The 21,668-nt window shown below is 41.7% G+C and overlaps 1 protein-coding gene across 16 annotated transcripts in view; it reads left to right on the top strand.

Annotated features, from left to right (window-relative positions):
- The window catches only part of RORA (RAR related orphan receptor A), an 809,419-nt gene that overhangs the window by 761,368 nt on the left and 26,383 nt on the right, over nucleotides 1-21,668 (top strand). For all 16 annotated transcript variants that reach the window (XM_086321296.1, XM_086321298.1, XM_086321304.1 and 13 more), the window contains one exon: nucleotides 18,721-18,862. In XM_086321296.1, coding sequence (XP_086177422.1) covers nucleotides 18,721-18,862 — 142 coding nt within the window. The remainder of the gene's footprint in view (nucleotides 1-18,720; nucleotides 18,863-21,668) is intronic.

Here is a 21,668-nt window from a genome sequence, read left to right as displayed (position 1 = left end):
GACTGGACAGTTGTCACACATCATCCTCACTCACTCTGTGTTTGCACCTTCTTGTCCCTTGTAGGGGATGGCATAGCCTCTTTTTTTCTCTTTTTTTTTCCTGTTTTTAATTGGAGGATAATTGCCAGCAGTGCTCCTCTACCAGGAGTTCCAAGCAGACTTGACTTTTGTGCATTGCCTGTCACCTAGGTGTTTTCTGAAGTGGACAGGTCCCAAGCAGACAAAGCTGCTCACTCCGTCTGTGTCTCTCAGTAATGCCGCACATAGTTTAATGTGGCAAATTGAATTGAATACAGAACCTGGCAGGGCCAGGGAGAGGGCACAGGCTACTTCATAGGAAACACCCCAGCAGTTCTGAAGATTAACAACATGCTATTCAGAAAGATTTGAATTGATTCCCTGAGTACCACTGTTTACAGAGGCAGGAACGATGTGTGTTTTCTTTGTTTATTTATGACAAAAATGAAAGTGATAAGAAAGCAAAGGGCAGCTATTATTTCCCTGTTGTCATTTTCCTAGATTCCCTTCCAGGTCTTGTGCAGCCTCAGTGCCAACGTGGTTTTGGTTGTCTGCAGTTCTGTTTTTCATCACTATTGACTTTATACAATGGAAATATCAAAAACAATTAAAACTTAATTTCATTAACAGATTGGGCCTATGCCCAGTCTAGGATCTATACAGTGGTATGTGTTTATATTTGATGAATGTAGTATTTGTTCTGTACCATAGTTTCTGCCTCAATTAACTTTTTTTTTAATTGACGTATAGTTGATTTACAATGTCATGGTAGTTTCAGGTGTACAGCACAGTTATTCAGAATCTTGTCCAGATTATTTTCCCTTATGTGTGTGTTAGTTGCTCAGTCATGTCCAACTCTTTGCAGCCCTATGGACTGTAGCCCACCAAGCTCCTTTGTCCATGGGATGTGCATAATACTGTCCATAATACTGGAGTTGGTTGCCATTTCCTTATCCAGGGGATCTGCCCAACCCAGGGATTGACCTGGGTCCCCCACATTGCAGGCAGATTCTTTAATATCCGAGTATAATCCCCTAGTCTATACAGTAGGTCTTTGTTGGTTATCTGTTTTATATATGGTGGTATGTACATGACAACTAACATTTTTATCTCTAGTAGGAGTGACGTCAAGAGATTTCTACTTTTGCCAGTGGTGTTAATGATTTATCATATTCTAACCAGATGGAGATGGTTGTATGATGACAGATTGTCGATAATTTATCTCTGTGATAGAATCATCAGATTTAAGGAAAATTTCTGATTAGACTTCCCTGGTGGCTCAGATGGTAAAGCGTCTGCCTACAATGTAGGAGACTTGGGTTCGATCTGAGTCGGGAAAATCCTCTGGAGAAGGAAATGGCAACCCACTCCAATACTCTTGCCTGGAAAATCCCATAGACAGAAGAGTGTGGTAGGCTACATTCCATGGGGTCACAAAGAATCGGACACGACTGAACAACTTCACTTTCACTTTTCTGATTAGATATATAAATAGATATCTAATAAGAGAAAAAAAAGTGACTCAGTCTTTGTCTGAAAAAAATCACTTTGTGAATGTATTTTGAATTGCATTTTAAAAACAACCTGAAGCCACAAGAAATCATAGGACCTATATATAGTCACTGAAATGATTCTGTCTTCACCACATACTTGCTCAGGTAAGCATTACACATGAACAGCACAAGTGGGTGTTTTGGTAGCTCTTTTTCTGGTTCCTGAGTATTCCCAGCTCACTCTCTCTATATCCCTTTGGCTGTGTGCAGAGAGACAGCACAGTGTCAGACTTATGTTCTGGTTCTTGAGCCAGACTGCCTGGGTTCAAGTCAGAGTTCTGCTGTTTACCAGTTTGAGCAGCCACCCAACCTCTCTGTGCCTCTGTTGTTGCACACGTTTAGGTGAAGCACTCACAAGAGTGCTAGTGTAAGAAGCACTCACTGAGTACTGGTTCTGGTCGTTATTCTTGGGCAAGCCTGAGCAATGTGCTCTGTATAGTCAGACACTATTTCCAGGACATCTGTGGGTCCAGTCTTGATTTTGTGACCATTCATAATTTGATATGTAGCTCTGCCAATATAAACAACGAAAATACGAGCACCCCCTTGGGTGCTTTATAAATGCTATAAGGAATCTAAAGACACAGAAGACGAGATTGGGTGCATTCAGGGTGGTGTGGCTATAGACATGGCAGTTCAGTGATTAAGATTCCGCTCTTCCATTGCAGAGGACTCGGGTTCGATCCCTGGTTGGGGAACTAAGGTCCCACATGCCGCATGGCAAACAAGCCCAACTGCTGAGGCTCTGCACTCAAGAGGCCATGCTCTGCAACTGGGAAAGCCCCTGAGTGGCAAAACTATAGAAATCCCACCTGCCACAGCAAAGATGCAGCACAGCCAAAAACAAACCAAAAAAAAGATGACCGAATCCTTCCTTCATGCAGCTCACAGTCTACTTGTGGAGATGAGACATTTGTAGCATATGAAGAATGCAATACTAGGGTGAGGCCACAGTCTGAGATGTGACCCACGAAGCACACATCCACTAGGCATCCAGAGCCTAAAAATGGGCAAGTCTTAGTTGTATTCTAGGGACAAGATGTAGTAGCCTGGTTTAACAAGAGCAGCGGGTTACTTCAGAGAAGGCAATGGCAGCCCACTCCAGTACTCTTGCCTGGCAAATCCCATAGACAGAAGAGGCTGGTAGGCTGCAGTCCATGGGATCCCTAGGAGTTGGACACAACTGAGCGACTTCACTTTCACTTTTCCCTTTCATGCATTGGAGGAGGAAATGGCAACCCACTCCAGTGTTCTTGCCTGGAGAATCCCAGGGACGGGGGAGCCTGGTGGGCTGCCGTCTCTGGGGTCTCACAGAGTCAGACACAACTGAAGCGACTTAGCAGCAGCAGCAGCGGGTTACTCTCTCTACAGTGGAAGATAAGGTTAGACAGTATGCCATCCCAAATTTTTAAGAGCTCTGTTATGCCAAGGTTTTTATTATAAAAATATTGCCCTTGTTCTTTGGAAATGATGAAGAAACAATGTATTAGCATTGGGCGAGCCCTGAATATTGCATTTCAGAAGACTGTTGAATCCAGGCCTAGAAGGGCTTAGCTCTGTGAGAAAAGATGTTTCTGAGCTTTTGGAACAGAAAGTAGTCCCAGCCCTGGGTGAGCACTAGCAGAGGGTGTCATGTAGGCTGGGCATGCTTGCCAGGGAGGAGGGGCTGGGCCTTGGAGCATGGAGACAGAGGAGAAGGCCAGAAATAAAATGAGAGGCTGCTTTTCAGGGTTCAGGTTGGCTCTTCAAAGTGAATACAAATGCTGAAGTGTTTATGGTTGAGGCTTTCTTTTGAGATATGGTTTCCCTGGTAGCTCAGTTTTTAAAGAATCTGCCTGCAATGCAGGAGATCTGGTGTAATTCCTGAGTCGGGAAGATCCACTGGAGAAGGGATAGGCTACTGCTTCATTATTCTTGGCTTTCCTGGTGGCTCAGCTGGTAAAGAATCCCCCCGCAATGGGGGAGACCAGGGGTCGATCCCTGGGTTGGGAAGATACCCTGGAGAAGGGAAAGGCTGCCCATTCCAGTATTCTGGCCTGGAGAAGTCCATGGATACAGTCCATGTGGTTGCAAAGAGTCAGACATGACTGAGTGACTTTCACTTTCCTTTTCACTTTTCTTTTGAGCCATGGTTCTGTTTATCATCCGACTTCAGTTCCTACCTTCAGTATTAGATACAGTGGCTGCTTAGAGGATAATGATGAAACATTTATCTCAAGATTAAAACACACACACACAGTTTTTCATCCATATTCTCTCAGTCTTTGGGGCTCTATCATAACTTTTTCCCCCAGTTTTGTTGGGAAATAATTGGCATACGTTACTGTATAAGTAAGTCATTCAGCATGATGGTATGATTTACATATGTTGTGAAATGGTTATCAAAATAATTTCAGCTAACATTCATTTTCTCATACACATATGATGCTTGAACAACTTGAGTTTGAACTGCATGGGTCCACTGAGTTATACTCACACAGATTTTTTTCAATAAATAATACTGAGGAGAAATTGTAAATAAATATGAATTTCTTTTTAATGTTATCTTTTCATATTTGATGTCTACTGTTGGTAATGCATATAACATCTCCTGTATTGTATATGACAATATGGATGTAGATACTGACAGACAATTCATCTTGAAAACAAAGGACATAAACTTATGGTATTGATAAATACAACAGAGGACTGTCAGTATATTTTCTCCTCCCTGTGATTTTTAAATAACATTTTCTTTTCTCTGGCTTATTTTATTGTAAGAATACATTATATAGCTCATACAACATACAAAATTTTTGTTAACTATTTATGTTATTAGTAGTTCAGTTTGCAGGGAGTCAAAAGTTAAACTTGGATTTTTTACTAAATGAGGGTTTACAACCCCTAACCCTTGCATTGTTCAAAGGTTAACTGCAGATACAATGAAAAAAAAAAAAAAAGAAAGGGAAAATTTTTTCTCCTTGTGATGAAAACTCTTAGGATTTATTCTCATATCAACTTTCTTACATATCATATGGTAGTGTTAACTATAATTATCATTCAACTATGACTTCTTTTTTAAATTTTGATCGCTTTTGTCCATCATAGATTTTTTTTTGCGTGCCAGTTTTAATTTTTATTTAGTTTTTGGCCATGCCACGCGGCATGCAGAATCTTAGTTCCCCCAACCAGTGTTTAAAACCCATGGTCCTTACAGTGGAAGCATGGAGTCTTAACCACTGCACTGCCAGGGAGGTCCCTGACTTCTTAAATAATAATGTACAGTTGAGTACTGAAGTTAGTAAATTGATTTCTGATTACACTTAAGACCCTTTACCTTGTGATAAGTCTAAGAATGTGTCAAATATTTATTCATCAATTAATACATTTAAGATGATGTCTTATGAAAAGCTTCCTCTTCCACCCAGGAAAGGGAGAACTTGGAATTTTTTTTTTTTTTTTTTGCATTAACAAATATTCTCTCTGAAATTAGCAAGTCTTTTCAGAGATATCCCAGAACATATAAATCAGTACTTTTTTTTTTTTTTTCTGTTAAAGAGTTAAAGCATTTTCTGGAGTTGCTTATGTTTTAGGTTAAAAACACATATCCACAAATGTTCCTTTTAGGCCCAAATTTTTTTTCTTTTTTAAGGGTTCTAATATTTTCATTTCAGTTGTAAAATTTCACTCACCCTGGGTCAATCTTGTCCACTTTTCAGCATTAGTACATTTATGCTCAACATTTTTACTTCAGCACTTTATAGCACTTGGCCCCAGTATTAGAGCTAGCCATTTAAAATGAAAATTATATTTGGCTGTTATTACATCCTGTGACATCAGAATTTCATTTCTGTTTTAGACAGGTGGTAAGAACAAATTTTTTATTTAGCAACATATTCCAGGCCTGTGATGAAATAAATGCACAAGTGGTTGGATGTGTTAAACCCCAATTTGCATCAAGATGATTTGGGTATTTGAGGGGGTTTTTTGTTTTTAGTTTTTTTGGTTTTTTTTTTTTTTCCTTTGGTTTGATCTTAATCATGTCTCTGCTCATAGAAAATGCTGGGCTTGTGAGCTTGTGGTGCATAGGGTGTACCGTGGTGTCTGGCTCAGAGTAAGGCCTCTCATGCCTGCTTGGGAATCACTGTTGCTGAATGTGTCACCAGGATTGGATCTGAGCATGGCAGACCACCAGATGTATGGCAAAACAGACATCTCTTACCAAATACAACACATGAGGTCAGCTTTAATCAGAGAGCATTTGCACGTACAATTCTACGGGGAGTTCAGTCACTATTGAACGGAAAAGTGGTTGAGAAGATCCATCTTGCCATGATTTATTGCTACCAGCTGCCTGAGTGTGGGGCCATACCAGCTCACTTTGGCAAATGATGTTTCCTGTTTTGTTTTGTTTTTTTTCCTAAAGAACAAATTTCCCTTTTCTTTTGCTTCCTTTTGGAATGTTATTCCTGCCTCCCCCGACTTTAATTTTATCATTTCTTTTGCCTCTTCCTTTCTTTGATTTTAATTTATGCATGCCCTCTTTCCCCCTCAGTAAAATTAAGTTGCCAGTTATATTCTTTTTTAACTTTAAATCCTTAACTTTCAAGCCCACGTTTATCCAAAGATACGTCTTTTTTCTCTCCCCCATACTTCTGAACATTCCAACAGGAAGTTCCAAAAATAAATAAAACTGAAATTGAGTTCATACCTTTCCAGCTAGGATTCTCTGCTCTTCTCAGCCTCGGGAGTGAAATGAGAGGGATTCCCACTTCCATAGTCTCCCAGATCCCAACATTTCAGTTGGCTTGGAAAATACAATAATCCACTCAGGCATATGAGCATTCACAATAAATCATAGAGTTATGAATAAATCTCGGTTGTCAAAAGCAAATGTGTAGCCGTTCCAACGCGTCTGCCATTAGAATTCAGCAAGGCAGCTGTCAGCTGTTTTCTTGTAATTAAACAGCCAATGAGCAGCTAATTAAGACATATGTGTATACAGAAGTGGAAGTGGGTATGTTAATGAACTGTAGGAATCAATTCATTAAGTGAAAATTGTCAAAAGACCAAACATCAGATCAGCATTTCAGCCTGTGCCTCCCTGGGAAGGAGCCCCGAGCAGGAGGGGAGCCCCTGAGAGCCAGAACCCCACCCCAACACCTTCCCAGCTACACTTACAGGTCTCTGCCGCTAAGGCCCACTTGGGGGCGAAGACATTAATAACCCCAATAGGAAATGTCACGTCTATTTCAAAGCCTTTTATTAAAAAGACCTAGCAAAGGAAAGTTGTTTTCCTACTTGTATAAACCTAGTATTTGATACCCTATAAAATGCCATCTCCCTCAGCTTATGTCTGAACCATTATATGGAACTTTGTACAACTGAAAAGTGAGGCTTTTTTACCTGTTTGTTGTTTATCTGTTTTTGTTTGGTCTGCCCCGTATCTTTGTATGCATGTCTTCTGGGTAGTATATTAAGAACTCTCTGGCCTTTGGGTTAAGATGTACCCAGATTTCAAGAATTCAAATCTTGGCGCCTCTCCTTCAACTGCTGTGTGACTTTGAAAAGATGGTTTAACCTCTCTGAACTGGAATTTTCTTATTTGTAAATAGACATAAAAATACCTGCTTTGTAAAGCTGTGAATTGCGTGTGAATCATGTTTGTGAAGCGTGCTCCCCGGTGCTTGGTATAGAATAGGAGCTCACCATGTGATTGTCACCACAGGTTTTTATCATGGCATCATTTTTCCTCTGGTCTTTCATTCCGCAAGTGTTTGTTGACTGCTCCAAGTCCTAGGCTGTGTAATAACCCATTCAGAAGATGGCAGGTGTGGGGACCTGAGAAAATTGCAGTGAAGATAGAGAAAAGTAGATGGATTTGAGGAATATGAAGATGACCAGAAACAGCCTAATTTAGTAACTGCATGCATGTGGATGGGGAGGGAGCAGGGAGGCCCATCTTTCTGCTTTGAATATCTGGGTTAAGGGTGGTACCCTTGCCTGAGCAAGGAAACACTGGAGGAAAAGAGACTGGGAAAATAATCAGTGGGTCTGGAAGTGTTCTGTTCGGAATAAAGATAAAGCCATTCAGTATGTATTGAATGGATAAACAATAAGGTCCTACTGTATAGCACAAAGGAAATCTATATTCAGTATCCTATGATAGGGTCTTCCCTGGTGTCTCAGTGGTAAAGAATCCATCCGCCAACACAGGGCATGGGTTCAGTCCCTGATCCAGGAAGATCCCACATGCCACAGAGCAACTAAGCCTGTGCGCCACAACTCTCGAGCCTGAGCTCTGGAGCCCAGCAGCCACAACTACTGAAGCCCACACACCCTGGAGACTGTGCTGCACAACAGGAGAAGCCACTGCAGTGAAAAGCCCACACGCCACAACTAGAGAGTGACCCCTGCTTGCCACAGCTAGAGAAAAGCCCACCCAGCAGTGAAGACCCAGCACAGCCAAAAATAAATAAATAAATATATTTTTTAAATATATCCCATGATAAACATAGTAGAAAATAATATAAAAAAGAAGGCATATATAACTGAATCACTTTGCTGTACAGAGGAAATTGGCATATTGTAAACCAGCTATAGTTTAATTTTTTAAAAAGATAAAGCCATCCAGCTAAAGTTTCTGGAGAATGTTTGTATATGTGTGTGTTGGTGGTGGGGATGATGGGGCTGTAGAAGGCCAAGCCACAACTCTGGGTATGTGCCTATCCAAAATAGAGAGGAGCCACTTAGACAGCCTGTTGGAAAGCCGAGCATCCAGCAAGGACTGGGCTCAGTCCAGTCACCCGCTGGTCAGTTTTTAACAATCAACTCTCTGGAAAACAGTGTCTATATATATGTACATAACTGTAGTATGTATGTCACTGATACAATTACATACAATTTACAAGTAGTGCAATTGACAATACATTATTATAAACGGAATATATAATATATGAAACGAAAGTGAAAGTGTTGGACTCAGTCTGAAAGTGTTGGACTCAGTCGTGTCCGACTCTTTGCGACCCCTTGGACTGTAGCCCGCCAATCTCCTCCCTCCATGGGATTTCCCAGGCAAGAATAATGTAGTGGGTAGCCATTCCCTTTTCCACGGGATCTTCCCATCCCAGGGATCGAACCCAGGTCTCCTACATTATAGGCAGGTTCTTTACCATCTGAGCCACCCATATAATATATAGTAGATATTATATATATGATGTATAATATGTGTGTAGACAGATGATTCTCATTGAATACACTCATTGATTTTTGCTGAACTCTTACATCCACACTTGTGGTTGTGGTTGATGAAAGACTATAGCGTCAATGTGATTTTTCATTTACAATAATAAGAGGAAAGTGAAACAAGGAAAAGCATGTGTTGGAACTTCTCTCATTTGTCAGTGATGATGTGAGCAACTACTTTCTGAATCAGATAATAGTTTTTAAAAATTGGAAGGATCGATCTTCACATTTTTTGTGCCCTTCACAATGTGATGGCTATAGACATGACATACTTTTAAATTGAACCTGCATTGTTATCATTCTCTTCATCACTTTTTAAAAAAAATTTATTGAAATATAATTCATTTACAAGGTTGTGTTAGTTTCAGATGTACAGCAAAGTGATTAAGTTACACATATACATATATTCATTCTTTTTCAGATTCTTTACCTTATATGGATTATTACAGAATATTGAGTATAGTTTCCTGTGCTGTACAGTAGGTCCTTGTTGGTTATCTATTTTATATATGGTGGTGGTGGTTTAGTCACTAAGTCGTGTCTGATTCTTTGCAACCCCATGGACTGCAGCCCACCAAACTCCTCTGTCAATGGGATTTCCCAGGCACAAATTCTGGAGTGAGTAGCCATTTCCCTCTTCAGGGGATCTTGCGACCCAGGGATTGAACCCACATCTCCTGCTTGGCAGGTAGATTCTTATCACTGAGCCACCTGGGAAGCCCATTTTATATATAGTAGTATGTATATGTCAAGTTAATGTTTAATAATGGTTATGTTTAACAATTGGTTCACAAAATTTCTGAAATTTTGACATTCAGCTCTTGCAACCCAGTATCAGCCTTCTCCCATACCCATGGCCTCTGTCCCCATCCTAGGAAACGCCAATCTAATGGGATCAATGAAAATTTTCAGAGTATACAGCCAGATTTTTTTTTTATATAGCAGTAGAGTCTTCCCTGGCTAAGACTCTGCACTCCTAATGCAGGGGACCCAGGTTTGATCCCTAGTCAGGGAACTATATCCCACAATGAAACACCTAAAGATCCCACGGTGAAGATAGAAGATCTTGCATGCAACAGCTAAGATCTAGCATGGCCAAATAATTTTTTTTTTAACTAGGCAATAGAATTTTCCAAAGAACAGAGGCAGAAGTTAGAAATAAAACTCAACAGAAGGCACTTTGAAAGGCTTGGTGAAATAAGGCAGGAAACACTGGCAAATTCTCTTTGAGGCAGTGGAAATGGAGGTGGAAGGTTGATGAATGTGAGGAAATCAAGACTGAGTAACATGGGTTTTGTTAGCCCAACACTGCAGGAGAGATGCTTATGTGGGAGGCACTACACTTAAAATTAGGATGCTGGAGTTCAAGTCCCAGCAATGACATGAAGCCACGGGGAAGCCTTGGACATGTCACTCAGCTTTCTCAGCTTCATTTTTGTTATCTGCAAAATCAGAGAGCTAGAGTAGATCCCTGATTCTTAACAAAGGGAAAGCAGCAGAGTCTTCAGGAAGCTTTGTTAAAATGTTTACCATACAGAATGACGCGTTGTCTTTTTTGACCTACAAAAATGGCACTTTCACATTGTTCAAACGAGCATGTATGTCAGCGAATATACCCTCAGATGTTCTGGTTCAGAAGATCTTAGGTGTATTTTTTAAAAGTTCCACCGGTGATTCTGATACACATTCAGTTGGAGAACTACTGAGTCAAGTAATCTCAACTTCCTTTCATCTCTAAAGGCTGTTTGCATATTCTAACGTACTGTTTGCAATAACTGCATGTGAGTCTGCTGCCACTAGGTGGTGGTAGTGTGCCACAGTCGCACCAAATACCAGTATCCTGAATGTCATCATGGTGGCCCCCTGCTCAAGCCCACCGTGTTTGTAATGGCACATCTCCATGTACCTGGACAGCCATAAAAAGTGAACTTTTCAGAAAGCCAAAGAAGTCATTCATCAGCTCAGCTTTTAGAAGTGAAACTCCACCATTGTATATTTAACATCTGTCCCAGCTGACTCGCAGCTTCCGCGCCTTCTTCTCTACCCATACCTCCTCAGTTCCTCCCAAAAACTCCAAGCTCTGCCTTGCGCTGTCACTGCTCTCTGTGTGGCCGCCAGCTTCCCCACCCCTAGGACCGGGATCCCAGCCTACTCGTTTATCAGTGGGACCCTCTCCAGGTCCCACATCAGTCAAGATCTGGCTTCTCCATTTATGAGCAGGCTTCTCGCTTTATGAAAGAAGATACCTACCATACGTTCTCCCTTTCTTCCTTTCTGCCCTTCTAATCCTTCTCCTCGTATATACTCATTCGTTTTAAATACTTCATCAGTTTAACTGCCCAAATCCTCTGAGAAACCCCAAGAATATACTGAAATGAAGAGTTTTTATTTTTTTGTTTATTGGCCGTGCCTTGTGACACGTGGCATTCTTGTTCCCTGATCAAGGATTGAACCCATGTGCCCTGCATTGAAAGTTCAGAATCTTAACCACTGTACCACCAGGGAAATCCCTGTAGGGTTGTGGAGTTTTGTTGTTGTTGTTTTAAGGGGAGACAAGGGGCAGGAAAGGAACACCAAGCCCTCGTTCTATCTGAAAGGCAGAGTTTGGTGTGTCTGATTCACCTAGGCTTACCCTTTCCCTCCCTCCATGGCTCTCACCTTATAAACCTGCCTGACCCCTCCCCTTTGGTATTTGATAGCTAGCCTTGTGGGCTGTCAACTTAGTCCAAAAGAAAGGTTTTTTCTGTGGTTCTTAGTGCTGCCACTCCCTGAACTTTCCACAGGCACTTGCTCAAATGACTCAGTGAGAAGTAAATGGGATTGTAAAGAGTAAGGTGTGTCTATTTGCACGTTTGCTTTCCCCAAGCCCTTCGGAACTGAGACAGCTAAAGAAGTGGAGTCCTTTTTCACGTATTGGTTCCGGCCTCAGCACCATTGCTCCAAGAGCATGTGGAAAGCCTCATGGATTTGTCTTGCAAATAGGTGGTACAATTTCTCAGACATCTTTAAAGATAGTGACTGCGCCTTGGATTCAGTTTGTTGTTGTTATTGTTTTGTTTTCTAAATGAGCCAAAGTAATCTAGAAATAACTAGGGTGAATTAAAGAGGACATAACCCTCCTGGTGATAAATGAGGGAAAAATCATGAAATTGTGAATAACCCACATCAGGAGGTGGCTATAGAAGAGGAATTTATTAAATGCCTGGGCAGTGACAACATGGCCAGCTAAAGGGGTTAACCGGGAGGAAAACTAATTTCAGAACAGATCAGTCTTGCTCCTTGATCATGCATACCTTGTGTCTTGACACTGCTTCCTTTAATGGTCACCTTCTGTAAGAACCCCCAAGTGGGAATCCTTTTTGACACACAAAAAGAAGCAGAAGAACAACAAAAGGGATAAAAGTGTGAGTTCTGGAATTAAACCACCTGAATTCAGATCCTGACTTTATCCCACGCTGGGGGGGGGGGGGGGGAGGGGGGAGGGGGGAGAGTGGGGAGGGGTTTGGGTTCTGAGCTAGTGCCTCTCTAAGCCTCAGGTTCTTTGACCTAAAAACCAGGAAAATGATAGTGCCTGCCTCAGGCTGCCCTTGTCAAAATTAAAGCCTCTTACACAGAATGAAGTAAGTCAGGAAGAGAAAAACAAATGTCATATATTAATCATATATATGGAACCTAAAAAATGGTACTGATGAGCCTACTTGCAGGGCGGGAATGGAGACCCAGACGTGGAGAACGGACTTGGACACGGCGGGGGAAGGAGTAGGGGCACGGACTGAGAGAGCAGCGCTGACATGTACACACTCCCATCTGTGAAACAGCTAGCTGCTGGGAAGCTGCTGCAGAACACGGGGAGCCCAGCCCGGCACTCTGTGATGACCTGGAGGGGTGGGATGGCAGGGCGAGGGAGGCTTCAGAGGGAGGGGACGCATGTATACTGGTCCATAGGCTGATATAGGCTGATTAGTGTTGTTGTACAGCAGAAACCAACACAACGTTATAAAGCAATTATCCTCCAATAATTTAAAAAAATTAAGTGATGGAATCCATATAAAGCACAGGGTGATGAGCAAATAATCAGCACGCTTTAATGCTACCTGGGATTGGTGTTAATCAGATATGGTAAGACACCTAAGACACAAACATGACTGCCATGAAGGGAGAGAAATTGGTTATAACATAAGTCCCTAGAAATTGGAGAAGGCAATGGCACCCCACTCCAGTACTCTTGCCTGGAAAACCCCATGGACGGAGGAGCCTGGTAGGCTGCGGTCCATGGGGTTGCGAAGAGTCCGACACAACTGAGCGACTTCACTTTCACTTCTCACTTTCATGCATTGGAGAAGGACATGGCAACCCACTCCAGTGTTCTTGCCTGGAGAATCCCAGGGACGGGGGAGCCTGGTGGGCTGCCATCTCTGGGGTCGCACAGAGTCTGACATGACTGAAGTGACTTAGCAGCAGCAGAAATAGGAGGCATAGCATGCCACACAGGGGACCACAGTGAGAAGCCGTGTCAGTCAGAGGCAGAGAGAGGGCGAGGAAAACCTGGGAGGCGGTGACCGGTCTAGTCTCCGGATTGGTTGCTTGTATGCTTCCAGGCAAGTTGTTTGCTATTTCTAGAAGCTAGGTAGCCCTGGGAAGTGTAATCGACTCTGAGTTAGCAAGACCTCAAGATGTGAAAGCATTGAAAATACAGTATAAATAGATATGATTAGAAAACTTCCGTGGCAGACCAGTGGTTAAGACTCCACCTTCCAATGCAAGGAATGTGAGTTCAATCCGCTAAGACCCCACATGCCTCATGGCCAAAAAAACAGAACACGAACAACAGAAGCAATATTGTAACAAATGCAGTAAAGACTTTACAAATGGTCCACATTAAAAAATATATTTAAAATAATGCATTCATTAAGATCTCTCCTTCCATCGTATCTTCACCAGTATCATTATCATTATTCCCTCACGGTTCCCTTTTAGCAGAGCAAACTGGTGGTTGTATATGGCTTCTGTGCTAACATTTTGGAACTTGATTAGTGGTGGTTTGATGTTCACTTAAGTTTAATGTGTAAAACCTAAAGAGTAACCTTTTTTCCCTTTGATAATGACCCAAGCATTATTCAAGAGTGGTGTCTAGACATGGATTTCTTAGTTTTTAAGAAAGTGGAGACATTGTAAAGGATCCTAAGAATACTAAAGGTACAAAAGAACCTGGAAAGAAAGGTGGCACATACTGTGATTTGGTCTATAGACGAGGTCCTGGGAGATAATGGTGCAGTCTGCATATACTGGCTCCATTTAAAGAAAAAAAGAGAGATCGTGTAGACATTCTTCATATTCAGTGATTAGAGAACAAAATGGAACAGAATCCTTGTGACACAGACCCTTTTTTTCCCTTTTATCAGCAAAAGGAAACACAAACTAAACCCCTGCTTAGGTCGAACTCACATCTATATATGACTACCGAAAAAACCATAGCTTTGACTAATGGACCTTTGTCAGCAAGTAATGTCTCTGCTTTTTAATATGCTCTCTAGGTCTGTCATAGCTTTTCTTTCAAGGAATGTCTTTTTATTTCATGGCTACAGTAACCATCCACAGTGATTTTGGAGCCCAAGACCATAAAGTTTCTCACTGTTTCCATTGTTTCCCCATCTATTTGCCATGAAGTGATGAGACCAGATGCCATGATCTTTGTTTTTTGAATATTGAGTTTTAAGCCAGCTTTCTCACTCTCCTCTTTTACCTTCATCAAGAGGTTCTTTAGTTCCTCTTCACTTTCCGCCATTAGGCTGGTATCATCTGCGTATTTGAGGTTATTGATATTTCTCCCAGCAATCTTGATTCCAGCTTGTGCTTTATCCAGCCCGGCATTTTACATGATGTACTCTGCATATAAGTTAAATAAGCAGGGTGATGATATACAGGACGTACTCCTTTCCCAATTTGGAACCAGTACGTTGTTCCATGTCCAGTTCTAACTATTGCTTCTTGACAAGGATACAGGTTTTGTAGGAGGCAGGTAAGGTTGTCTGATATTCCCAGCTCTTGAAGGATTTTCCAGTTTGTTGTGATCTACACAGTGAAAGGCTTTAACATAGTCAATGAAGCAGAAGTAGATGTTTTTTTCTGGAATTCTCTTGATTTTTCTCTGACCCAGCAGATGTTGGCAATTTGATCTCTGGCTCCTCTGTCATTTGTAAAACCAACTTGCACATCTGGAAGTTCTCAGTTCACGTTCTGTTGAAGCCTAACTTAGAGTATTTTGAGCATTACTTTGCTAGCATGTGAGATGCGTACAGTTATGTGGTAGTTTGAACATTCTTTGAGATTGGAGTGAAAACTGACCTTTTCCAGTCCTGTGGCCTCTGCTGAGTTTTCCAAATTTGCTGGCATGTTGAGTGCAGCACTTTCACAGCATCATCTTTTAGGATTTGAAATAGCTCAGCTGGAATTCCATCACCTCCACTAGCTTTGTTTGTAGTGATGCTTCCTCAGATCCACTTGACTTCGTACTCCAAGATGTCTGTCTGTAGGTGAGTGGTCACACCATCATGGTTATCCAGGTCATTAATATCTTTTTTGTATAGATGTTCTGTGTATTCTTCTTAATATCTTCTGCTTCTGTTAGGTCCATACCGTTTCTGTCCTTTATTGTGCCCATCTTTGCATGAAATGTTCCCTTGGTATCTCTCATTTTTGAAGAGATCTCTAGTCTTTCCCATTCTATTGTTTTCCTCTTATCTTTGCATCGTGCATTTAGGAAGGCTTTCTTATCTCTCCTTGCTGTTCTTTGGAACTCTGCATTCAGATGGGTATGTCTTTCCTTTTCTCCTTTGCCTTTCACTTCTTTTCTCAGCTGTTTGTAAGCCCTCCTCAGACAACCATTTTGCATTTCTTTTTCTTGGGGATGGTTTCGATCACTGCCTGCTGTACAATGTTGTGAACCTCTGTACATAGTTCTTCAAGCTCTCTATCAGGTCTAATCCCTTGAATCTGTTTGTCACTTCCACTTCCATAAAGAAGGCTGAGCGCCGAAGAATTGATGCTTTTGAACTGTGGTGTTGGAGAAGACTCTTGAGAGTCCCCTGGACTGCAAGGAGATGAAACCAATCAATCCTGAATATTCATTGGAAGGACTGATCCTGAAACTGAAACTCCCATACTTTGGCCATCTGATGCAAAGAGCCAACTCATTGCAAAGACTCTGATGCTGAGAAAGATTGAAGGCAGGAGGAGAAGGGGACGACAGAGGACGAGATGGTTAGATGGCAATACCTACTCAATCACCTGAGTTAGAGCAAGCTCTGGGAGATGGTGAAGGGCAGGGAAGCCTGGCGTGCTGCAGTCCGTGGGGTCACAAAGGGTCGGATGTGACTGAGCAACTGATCAAACAAACAAGCCCCTGCAGTGACAGCAAACATGGAGTGGTATAGTCTCAAGAAAGAACGAAATACCTTTCAGCCTTGGCAGAGATTATATGTCCCTGACTCGACCGAATACATAGACAGGTGACCTCTTGGTATCTCTTTTTAAGGATCGTCTGCCTCTGTTACCATTTATATTTTCTTGAAGTCTATTAAGTGCCAAAGAAAGTTTTACTTCTCACTTTCTTGTCACAGAGAAAGGAAACACATTAAGGAAAAAAAAGAAAAACAGCTTTAGATATTTTGAGAAAAGAGGGATTGCCTCACAGTAGAGATCAGACTTGATATCAGGAAAATTTGAAGTATAGTAGAGAGACAGATTGAGATCCTGGGCCCCTAACCTTGCCCACGTTGGTTAGTGAATAGCTTGGTAGACATCAGAGAGTTGGTAAAAGGTCAGTGCCTGCCCCTCCCATCCTAGGTTGGTCTCCAAAAGGAAAAAACTGGAAACCGAGGTTATATCCATCAGAACCATGACTTAATCCACAGAGTCCCCAGCTGTCAGGGAAAAAAGCAGATGTAGTGAATAGTTCTTCTTGCGTAGCTCGAATACCTTTCCACTCACATAGTATAGAAAAATCAAAAAGCACAGATAAACAAACCAAAAAAAAAAAAAAAAGATCAGCATTTGTTTTCATTTGAGGGCATAATTTTCCAAAGGTTTCTTCTGTGTTAAATATATGGATTTTCCCTCCAATATTGGATTATATTGTGTTTAGTTCTTTAGCTGTTTTTTTTTTTTATTAAGTAGTACATTTCTGTCACCACCGTATGTCAATAATTGTACTTCTGAAATACCATTTTTAGTGGTTGCTGAATATACAGATATCCAACATGACTCTTCCAGTTCACTACTGTTGGACATTTAGCATGTTTATAAATGTGTCTTACCTTACAGATAGTGCTGTGATGAACATCCAAGTAGGTAAATCCTTGTACCTTTCTTATCATGCCTTTAAAATATATTCCTTAAAGAATAATTTCTAGTTCAGTGGATAGGCATGTTTTTAAAGGATTTTAGTATAACTGCCAAGTTGGCCTCCAGAAAAATCTTCTGGTGAGAGAGCACTCTTATCAGTTTGCCCAGCACTCTGTCATTCTATCCGTTCTTCAGGGTTTTACCTTACCCTTTGGTACTGGTGTCCCCTTGGTCATGGTCAACTATCTTTGCCATTAAAGATTTAAAGATGATAACAGACTTTTGTAACCTTCATGGTTCTGCTTCATAGAAATGGCTCTGGTTACCTTTTTTTTTTTTTCCAGAATACATTCCTAGTTTTCAAAACCAATGAGACATAAGTCAACTATCAAGCAATAACCAGAAACAAACCCCACATATATTTGTAAAATAAGGAATGTGCTTGTATAAATAACAAGTTTCTATTATATAGCCCAGGAAACTATATTCAATACCTTGTAATAACCTATGATGGAAAAGAATCTGAAAAAGAGTATATCTAATTGAGTTACTTTGCTGTACACCAGAAGCTAATGCAACATTGTAAATCAACCTTACTTTAGCTTTTTAAAATGTGCTTCTAAATAACATATGGATTAAAAAAGAGATCTATTGAAAACTAGAATGTGTTTCATATTGAATAATCATGAAAATACTATATACCAAAACTCACGGATTGCTACCAAAATGTAACTAAAAGGAACACTGACAGCTTTAAGAAAAGACTAAGCAATGAACATTAATGAGCTAGAAAGAATCTAGCTCAAGGAGTTAGCAAAAATGAATGAATCAATAAATAAATGAGTAAATGAATGGAATCCTTGAGGTCAGTACTCCTTATGCATCTTATTACACCTTCTTATTTACAAAACAGTGCTTAACAAATAACGTGGGACTTGATGAACATCAGCTCAGATTTGTTCAATCTGAAAGTCCGTGATTCTGAAAAGATGGTTTTTCCAAACTCTCAAGGGTAGAGTATTCCCAGTCTGATTGATCTGCCAAGATAATCCACCCACGTGTCATTTAACTTCTTGGAGCAGTAGATTCTGACTTGGGGAATGAAAGATACCTAAAGAGTGGTGGATTTATTTGGTCTAGTTGAGACTGCCACAGTGTCCGCTTAGGTTAGCACTTTCTCGTCTCTGGGCATACGGAGAAGCATTCTGTTTATTCTACTAAAAATGTGTTGGAGGTGAAGGTTAAAGATGAGTGCCTTTGTGCCACTGTTATTAAGCATATAGCTTTCAATCATTAGAAGCCAAGAACAGGGCCTGGTCCTCTTCCTTCTACATAAGCAAATGTCTATTGCAATTAAAGAAAGTTTTGCATGTGTAAGGGACAGAGGATTGGGCTCTGGGGACCCATTTTACTCAAGGAAAAAGAAGTGACTTTAATTTCATTAATGGTTTCCAGGATGATTGTGCTACAACTTTAATTCTCCATTAAATATTCATGCCGACGGGCGCTTCCTTTCCTGCCTTTAGTATCATTCAGCTCAAGCTGACACTAACCTGTTTTCTATTTCATAACTGAATCACAGGGCTTTTTCAGGAGAAGTCAGCAAAGCAATGCCACCTACTCCTGTCCTCGTCAAAAGAACTGTTTGATTGATCGAACCAGTAGAAACCGCTGCCAGCACTGTCGATTACAGAAATGCCTTGCCGTGGGGATGTCTCGAGATGGTGAGCTCTCGCAGCCTATGTTGCATAATAGCACAGGGTTGTGAAAGTACCTTCTGAAGCCTGGACCCAAGTCTGCCAGAATATGTCCCCTCTGTCCCTCACCACCCCCTCCAGTCTTCCCTCCTCTGGCATCCCTGTGGGTATCACAGCAGTTACTTTCTCGTCCATAAACCATCCAGTCAGCTCACTGGCTGATGCAGGGCAGGATGGGGGGCATGGAGAAGAAATGTCTATGTGGTCAGAACACCTTCAGATTTTTGATGTTTAAGTCATTGCAGGTGGATGAATTGATGGGAGGTTCAGGTGTCACCTGAGGATCTGAAAAAGGATACCTTCTAGAAGCATTTTTTTTTTTCTCATAGAAAACACAAGGCAGAGCTAATTGTTATGTGCTTTATACTAGTCAGCTTATTGGCAGTTGGGACGCATTAGCTGTTATTGCTAACTGGATCCAAAGTCAAATATTTGTACATCCAGTATGTGTGGAAATAGTGCAAAGCAGGCCTCAATGACAAATGTTCTTTTCATTAAAACAAGCTATTTTAACAGTTGCAAAACAGTTTAGGATCTTCCTGGAAAATTGTCTTCAGTGCACTAAATAATCAACACCAGATTTCAAGACTATTCTTATATAAGAAAATTGGGCTGATAGCACAGTAGATACATTTAAGGACTTTACTGAATATACTGGCTGGTTGGCTACCGTGAGAGATCCCTCTGAAGGAAACATCACTTCCAGTGGAGTTTCAGACCCTGGAAAAATAAGGGTCTGAAAAACCTTTCAGGCTGCTAGACAGGTGTTCTGAGTGTCTGCTTTCCCTAGAATCAGAAGTTCTCGGGCCTGTGGACCTACCCAGGCACAAGTTGTACACAGGATTGCCTCTTAGAATTTGTAGAAGCAAAGGGAAGTTTTGCGGATCAGAAGATGCAAGTCATAAAACTTACACCATATCCTCTGAAATTCCTGTGATATGCAACTCTACAGATTTCAACTTCCAGTGGCCCTGAACTCACACAACTAGGTTTATCTCTTATGAGTCTGTAAGTTAAAAAATCACAGATGGGTGTGCATTTTCTCAAAACCTAATCCAGGGAATTCCCTGGTGGTCCAGTGGTAAGGACTTCATGCTTCCACTACAAGGGCCATGGGTTTGATCCCTGGTCAGGGAACTCAGATCCCACAAGCTGTGTGCTGTGGCCAAAAAACAAAAAACAAAAACCTGATCCATTTATTTCACTTAGGGGATAGTGTGATTACTGTTTTTAACATTAAGAAAAGAGAACACAATTCAGAGTCATGGCAGAACCAGTTTCCCCCTATTAATTAGAGGTATTAATCCCTTTGGGGATTCTAGACTATTCTTTTCAAAAAGAATTAAGTACCTTCAGTATGCCTTGTGAAGATTTTGTATATAAGTGACAGCTCATGTTATTGTGGGCTTGGAGTGAATTTGGGGGCTTATACAATTTTAGACAGGGCCTCCCTGGTGGCTTAGCAGCAAAGCATCCACCTGCCAATGCAGGAGACGTGATTCAACCCCTGGTTGCAGAGGATCCCTTGGAGGAGGAAATGGCAACCCACTCCAGTATTCTTGCCTGGGAAATCTCATGTACAGAGGAGGCTGGCAGGCTATAGTCCACGGGGTCGCAAAAGAGTCGGACGTGACTTAGCGACTAAACGACGACAGTTTTAGGCCTGAAATTCATAGCCCACATCAGCCTGACTGCTATCTAACAAGTCCCACCCAATTTGTCACCTGAGCCATGGATACTGGAAGTTGCCCAGAATCCTGCTCACTTGTTTCCTCTAGGCAAAAGGAAACCACATCCTCCTTAGCAGGAAAAGGATCCCACAAGTTGGGCTGGGCACTGATTCCCAACTTCACTTCCATCTACCCTGCCTCTTGCCCCAAGACTCACAGAATTTTGTTGATGGTCAAATGTGTGAATTCATCTACCCAGTCGGGTGTAAATTTAACCATAATCAGGAGATCTTAGTCCCTCCGCCAGAGGCTTTATCTATACCTACTTAGGCTGAGAAATAAATGGGTTAGTGGGGGAGTTCAGACCAGGAAATCACAGGTTTTTTTTTTTTCTCAGTTATCTCGATGTTTCAAGAGAAATCATTTGAAATGCTAAGTGAACTGGAAAGTTACTCCAGTCACTGTTCCACTTTAAACGTGGGGACACATGGCACAGAGAAGGGCTGCGAACACAAATTCTCCTGGCAGGGATCTTCCCCAGAGCTGCAGTTGCTGCTGCTGCTAAGTCACTCAGTCGTGTCTGACTGTGTGCGACCCCATAGACGGCAGCCCACCAGGCTCCCCTGTCCCTCGGATTCTCCAGGCAAGAACACTGGAGTGGGTTGCCATTTCCTTCTCCAATGCATGAAAGTAAAAAGTGAAAGGGAAGTCGCTCAGTTGTGTCCGACTCTTAGCGACCCCATGGACTGCAGCGTACCAGGCCCCTCTGTCCATGCCTACCACTTCCAAAATCCTAATATTCTTTTTCACTTGAGGCTCAATGAGAATAGCAGAACGTATCCTTTTAAGATGGGTCCAAGGGTTTCAAAGGGGCCACATGACCCAGGAGCAGGCGAGGGGTACACTCAGAGGTGTAACCCAGGGAATTGCAAATGCTTCATGCAGTCTGTTGAGCTTGCTCCGGGAAGCCCCAGATTTGGCTATTTGATCAGAAAGAAACTCATCTAAGTGTACGGATTAGTGAAATGAATGCATGTGGAGATTTGACTGCTTGTGCCCTGATGTAGACCGGTCAGTTTGTGCATCCCTGTGCTCGAGTCTGA

This window comes from Bos grunniens, chromosome 10 (assembly GCF_055505025.1).
Source record: "Bos grunniens cultivar Pamir isolate PY7600 chromosome 10, Bosgru_T2T1.0, whole genome shotgun sequence".
In the NCBI taxonomy this organism is placed as follows: Eukaryota; Metazoa; Chordata; class Mammalia; order Artiodactyla; family Bovidae; genus Bos; species Bos grunniens.
This window is presented reverse-complemented; position numbering and strand designations above follow the sequence as displayed.